We start from the raw sequence: 6,797 nt of genomic DNA, 5'->3' as shown, positions 1-6,797 counted from the left end.
ACAACCGGTGGTGCTCAGGGATTACTCCTTGCTGTCTGCTCAGAAATAGCTCCTGGCAGGCACGGGGGACCATATGGGACACCAGGATTCTAACCAACCACCTTTGGTCCTGGATTGACTGCTTGCAAGGCAAACGCCGCTGTGCTATCTCTCCAGGCCCTTGGAATTCTTTTTTAATTTCAAATTAAATAATACTTATTTGACATTTATTATTTAAAGTAATGTTATAATATATAAAAAACAACTTAAACAACTCATATGATTATTAAAAAGAAGTAAATAACTATAAAAAACAAGACTGATTTGATCCTCTTAATATGTTCTTAATCTTAGCTGTATTCTTTCTTCATATCCTCCAAACAGACATACTATTCTCTTAAGTTCTTTCCCTTCCTTTCCCTTCTTTTACCATTCTTTCTTTTCCTTCCCTTCCCTTTTTTCCCCTCCCTTCCCTTTCCTTCCCCCTATACCCTTTCTTTCACTTACCCTTTACTTTCCCAATCTTTTCTTTTCCCACCTTCCATTTTCCCTATCCTTGCCTCCCCATCCGTATCTCTTCCTTCACAACATTGGAGACTAAAAACAAGGTCTTACATATCCAAGCAGGCAAGTACTTTATCAGTGAGCTATGATGGTAAACTTATATAAAGTCCTTTTCCTGGGGCCAGAGAGATAGTATGGAGGTAGGGTGTTTGCCTTGCATGCAGAAGGACGGTGGTTTGAATCCCGGCATATCCTTTATGCTCCTCTGAGTCTGTCAGGATTGATTTCTGAAGGTAAAGCCAGGAAGAACCTCTGAGTGCTGCTGGGTGTGACCCAAAAAACAAAAAAAAAAGTTTCTTTTTAAAGATTTTTTTTATTATATGAAATATTCATTGAATAGTTTACCTTATCCTGTGTCTCAGTTCCCCTACCTAATTTCCCATTTCTCTAAATTTACCCCTCCCTTTCCCTAATTTATTTTTTGCCTTTTGGGGCACACCTAGCAATCTTTAGGGCTTATTCTGGCTTTGCACTCGGGAATTACTTCTGGTGATATATAGAAGACCAGATGGGATGCTTGGGATGAAAATCTGAGTTGGTTGTGATCTAACCACTGTACTATTGCTCCAGCCCTCATCAATCTTTTAGGACTCACAAACTTCTCTTTTGGCATGAGTAGAAAGTTTTATATTGACATTATGGAGTCTATCTCCCATGATTACTGTCAATATGTTTATCTCTATTTTGTTTTCATATTGATATCATAGAAGGCACTTGAAGATTCAACAAAACAGGAAGCATGATGTTACTACATTCTTATACTCTTGAGTATTCACTAAGTGGCAGATGATATTGAAAGTGCCCCCTGAATGTCATTTCCTATGATCATTATCTTTAGAAGTAGATGTTTCTTACAGATGAGAAAATCATGGAGGCACATAGGGACCTAAATTTATTTGAAGTAAAAGGAGACCTGTAATTTGAACTCAGCCAGTTAGAGCCTAGAGTTCACAGTTCAACTATAACTATTGTGAAATAGTCATTGATTGTCTCTCAAATACTTTCAGTCCATATTATTTTTATAGCTTCTGCCAACTGATTTGAGGAATAGGGACTAGAGCTTGTGGGTTTATGTTCCTTGGGCCTTCTGTTTCCTGCATATATGCAAGTAGGTTTTGTTTTACATCATGTTATTTACTTAGGAAATAGTTTCTTATGCAATTTTCTGAGATTATCACTAAAAATAAACCCCAAAGATCAAGAAAGTGTCACATTTTCCACATTTGAAAATATACTTTTTGATTGCACATTGTATCAGGAATTATGATAAGAAATTGGGTATATTGGTGAATAATAGAGACAATATAGTTGCTCTTACAAAGTATATCTATTGGGGTAAATTATAATAAAAAGAGGTATAATAGATCACTAAGCTGATATATAAGAAAGTGTTGTAAGTGTTATGTGATTAAAAATACAATGTACTCTAGAGAAAGTAACTGCCAGTATCCTAAGTATGATGAGATGTGTTTTAAACAAAGAAGTCTGGTGGACATCATGGTAAAGGGAAACTGAGTAAAGATTAGAAGATGGTGCAAAATGAATCATGAAAATGAAAGGGGGGAAGAGGAAAGTGTATATGCATATACATACATATATGTACATATATATAGAAAACAGTATATGCAAGGACCCTGAAAGTTGTTTCTTCCTACTCTATTCAGGATTTAATTTTGCTCTGCATGAAATGGTTTTGACACCTCAGTATTTTGAAGAGAGAATCAAGATTTCAAAGGGGAAAAGTCATTCAATCTGATATGAGTCTTAAATTATTCTACATTGACTTGCTAACTGACTGCACAACAGAGATAGAAACTATTAAGCGATTTAAGAAGTCACTGAGTTCATGCACACAAAACAAATGGCTGCACCAAGCTGGTTGTTAGAAGAGACAAAGTAAAAAGCTCTGTGTTTGGATGCCTGCTGCTTGGAGCCAGTAACATTCCCTAATACACAATGCTAGACTGGAAGGGTTTGAAATCGAGATCTGAGAGAATAAAACTGAGATATAGAGAGGAAAGTCAGGAATTCAGGTCTGGGATGTTAATTGTGAGATATTAACTTCTGTTTGAGGAAAAAAGTATGCCCTGTGGAAATTGTAAGGACAAGTTTAATGTTAGGGGAAGGTCTAGATCAAAGATGTGAATGTGAAAATGATGGATGCACATAGAGCAGAGTTTTCCCATTGACTGGTTCCTGTCAACCCTCTGATTTCTTTTTCTCACTCTCTCCTTATTCGACTCACTCATCTCTCCAAGATTCAAGCATAATAGTTCCCACATTGACACATGTTGTCACTTTTGTGACACTCCTTCCTTCCCATTGCCCAATCTTCTCTCTTTTTCCCTTGGGTTTTGGGCTACACCTGGTGGTGCCCAGAGATTACTCTTGCTTCTTTGCTCAGAAATTACTCCCGGTAGGCACAGGGACCATATGGGATGACATTGGCCATATGCAAGACCAACGGCCTATCTGCTGTGCTATTGCTCCCAGTCCCAAGGTTTCTCATCTTTGTTTAAAATTTTTGGTTTTGGGGACAAACCAAAGGCTTGGCTCTTTACTCAGGGATCACTCCTGGAGGTGCTTTGAGCACCATATGTAGTACCAGGACAGTGAATCAGAGTCAGTGAAGTACAAATAGTGCTCAGACTGTTGTACTAGCAGGCCTCAGTCTTCTTCTCTTGACTTAAACCAAACCACCTGAGCCCTAATCACAGTAAAAGTCTGAGGTGTCCTGTGAGAGCTTGTTCTCCTTAGGAATTATGTTGGCCACAGAAGTGCTGAATGGGTCTATTATATCAGAGATGCAAAGGTGAAACACAAATCCTTCCTATTTTCCTCTTATAGATAGAAAAGTCAAAAAGTTATGTTAAAAATAACAGTTGTGGGCCTGGAGAGATAGCACAGCGGCGTTTGCCTTGCAAGCAGCCGATCCAGGACCAAAGGTGGTTGGTTTGAATCCCGGTGTCCCATATGGTCCCCCGTGCCTACCAGGAGCTATTTCTGAGCAGACAGCCAGGAGTAACCCCTGAGCACCGCCGGGTGTGGCCCAAAAAATAAAAACAAAAACAAAATAATAATAACAGTTGTGGTTCAACAACAGGCTGACTCTCTGGTTTATATTTTCTAGTACAGAACCATGAACACATCTTCAATTCAAAAAGAACAATTTTGTGTTTCTCTAAGATTCCAGCAATACCTAGTCCTAGGGAAAGCAATTTAACTGGAAATTTCTTCACTCAATATGAAAAATAATGACTCACTAAGATTCCCTCAACTCAGAACTCATTGTCAAAGCAAAGTTAACAGATTAATTCTTTTCAAAACACAAAAGTAAAGCTTATTATTTCTTTTTTTTTTTTTTTTTGGTTTTTGGGCCACACCCAGCATTGCTCAGGGATAACTCCTGACTGTCTGCTCAGAAATAGCTCCTGGCAGGCACAGGGGACCATATGGGACACCAGGATTTGAATCAACCACCTTTGGTCCTGGATCGGCTGCTTGCAAGGCAAACACCGCTGTGCTATCTCTCCAGGCCCTATTATTTCTTGTTCTCTTGCCTCCCTGTTCTAACTCCATATTCAAATATCCATTTAAAAACCTACCAGCCTCAGGTACCATACATGTTATATTTTTTCCTTGAATCATTTAGTCTAACTCAAAGACTAATGACCTTGTTCTAGTACACTCTTGTTATAGTGTTCATTATGCATAACATAAAACCTGGTTTAAAAGTATAACAATTAGTGGCAAGTCAGTACATCCACAATGTATAAAATTATAGGAACTACTCATATAGGAACATGCCAACACTTTTAAGTGGAAATTGTGTGCCCCAAATAACTCCATTCCCCATGATGCAAGCTATGTTTTTCTATGAATTTGCCCATAGTAGATACTTTATATATGTGGTGAAATTTTCATCATTTTATTTTTGATTTATTTAAATTAGCATAGCATTTTAAGATCCTTTTTTTTTTTTTTTTTTGGCAGTGCTCAGGGGTTACTCCTGGCTCTACACTCAGAAATTGCTCCTGGAAGGCTCGGGGGACCACACGGGATGCTGGGATTCGAGCCACCATGCTTCTGCATGCAAGGCAAATGCCCTACCTCCATGCTATCTCTCCGGCCCAAGATCCATTTATTTACAGACTGGATCAGAATTTTATTGATAAATAGAAATCAAAATATTTCATTTGTATACATATCACATTATGTTTATTCATTAGTCTCTGTATGACACATTCTATTTATTTGGGGCAATAAGCTTTTTCATAGTATCTTGACACAAATATTCATTGATCAGTTAATAGAAAATATAAAACACAGAGACTTGAAACCATGTTTAATTTTCTATAAAGTTCCATGACTATGTGTGTGTGTATGTATGTGAGTGTTGGGATTGTCACCTTCGTCTCATACTGAGTAATCAGGCTAAGGACCACCATTCACCATGAGCATCATTTGGAGGGAAAAAAAAAAGGTGGATTTACTGACTTCCTAAGATATCAATAAAATTCCATTAGCACCCACCTCTTCAGTTGACGGTCAATTGTCAGAATTGTCCCATGGTTCCTCACAATGCAAAGGAGAGAAAGTAAAACATTCCTTGAAACCAGACAATGGAGGAATGGAAGTATTGGCTAAAGCCTTACATTCCAAAGAAAACTCATGCAGGCCAACTCTGCAATGTTCCTAACTGTACGGCCATAATCCAATTCTGGGAGGATTGGTCTCAAACAGGGTTGCTGTGAGAATGAATAAGCCAAACCAATATAAAGTAACAAGCATGAAAAAAAAAAAAAAAGTAACAAGCATGGAGCCCAGGGCTTCCAGCCTTGTGTTCTGGACCTCGCCAAACCTTGAACTCAAGGTCCATCATGCTGAACAATCTGTTCACGGATGCTGGTTGTTTAAAGCCACTTGGGGAAGGTTACAGGCATACAAAGATGAACAGGGAATAAAGGAACTGCTTGTGTTTCCCTCAGGAGTGATGGGTCAGGAGCAGCTGCAGGTGAACCAGCCTGACAAGTCAGTGTCGGTGGCAGCTGGACAGACGGCCACTCTGCGCTGCCTCCTGAACTCCCTGCTCCCTGTGGGCACTGTCAAATGGTTCCGGGAGACAGCCAAGGACCGGGAGGAGATCTACAATTTCCGAGGAGGCAACTTCCCCCGAGTGACAGCTGCTTCAGATGCCACCAAAAGAGACAACATGGACTTTTCCATCCACATCCACAACATGACCCCGGCTGACACTGGGACCTACTACTGTGTGAAGTACCGGAAAGGAGACCCAGAGGAGAAATTCAAGTCTGGAGCAGGAACCCAGGTCACCGTGAATGGTGAGTGTGCTGGGGGCGGGGCGGGGAGGGTTCTATTTCCTGGTGTGTGACCACAGTCAGTCAAAACAGCCCCTCCCCTGAGAACATCAATTATGGCCACATGGTCCTTGTTCTCGTGTCTGCTTCATGGTCTGCTATACCTACCTCTACAGATCAGGGAGTTTGAGCTCACAGAGTGTGCAGTTTGCACCTGAAGGCAGGTTACTAAGAACAAAGTTGACGTGGAGCTTCTTCTCTTTCCTAAGCACTTAGTGTGTCCTCAGCTGTGCTCTGGCCATGGTGGAAATGAGTCAATACAATATGCAGAGACTCTTTTCCACAAATATTAAATTCTCTTTCCTCCAATAAAAGGCCAGGTAAGGTGATAAACCTGCATATTATTTTGTTTTAGAACTATCTCTGGGAAGACAGTTGTAAGAGGCACAACTTGATGTTCAATCTGACAACCACTGTGGTTGCACATTTTCAGGCAGCTTGTCAGGACACCTTTCTATGGCTCAGAGGAAACTCCCAGTCACTGAAAGTTCTGAGTAATGCAAGAGAAAATTTCATCCTAGGAAAATTCCTCAATTGGGTGACTAAAGACTTCCTGGGAGACAATGAAAACTAATAAGACAATCTTTTCCAAGATTTAGTCTTCTCATCTGTAGAATGGCAATAATAATTGACTTCTTTAGAAGACCTGAAAGGGTCTGAGATGCGAATCTCAACCAACAGTAGACAACACACCATTTATGAGGGGGTGCATCAGGTTCTGTGAGTCAGTTTCCTTGCTGGGTGTCAGTCTCCTCATCCACAGATGGCAAATTAGCCACCAATCTCTGGATGATTATCTGAGATGAAGAGTCTGTTGAAAGAACAAAGGAGGACTAGGAATAAGGGATAAGTTAGACAGGTCAAGGAAAAAGGTTG

The 6,797-nt window shown here is 40.0% G+C and overlaps 1 protein-coding gene across 1 annotated transcript; it reads left to right on the top strand.

Moving 5' to 3' along the window:
- The first annotated feature begins 5,359 nt into the window (after positions 1-5,359).
- On the top strand, positions 5,360-6,419 carry LOC126017575 (signal-regulatory protein beta-1-like). Its single transcript, XM_049779510.1, has 2 exons — positions 5,360-5,885; positions 6,355-6,419. Exons 1-2 carry the CDS (start codon positions 5,360-5,362, stop codon positions 6,417-6,419), a joined length of 591 nt encoding a protein of 196 aa, XP_049635467.1.
- Positions 6,420-6,797: the final 378 nt, after the last annotated feature.

Source organism: Suncus etruscus, chromosome 9 (assembly GCF_024139225.1).
Source record: "Suncus etruscus isolate mSunEtr1 chromosome 9, mSunEtr1.pri.cur, whole genome shotgun sequence".
Taxonomy (NCBI): domain Eukaryota; kingdom Metazoa; phylum Chordata; class Mammalia; order Eulipotyphla; family Soricidae; genus Suncus; species Suncus etruscus.
The sequence above is the reverse complement of the archived record's forward strand: the minus strand, read 5'-3'. Positions and strand labels throughout refer to the sequence as shown.

Bases quoted from the DNA above. Each gene is read 5' to 3' on its own strand.
- LOC126017575 (XM_049779510.1), top strand. From the start codon at position 5,360: ATGGAGCCCAGGGCTTCCAGCCTTGTGTTCTGGACCTCGCCAAACCTT. The intron at 5,886-6,354 runs GTGAGTGTGCTG...GCACATTTTCAG, and splicing joins AACCCAGGTCACCGTGAATG to GCAGCTTGTCAGGACACCTT.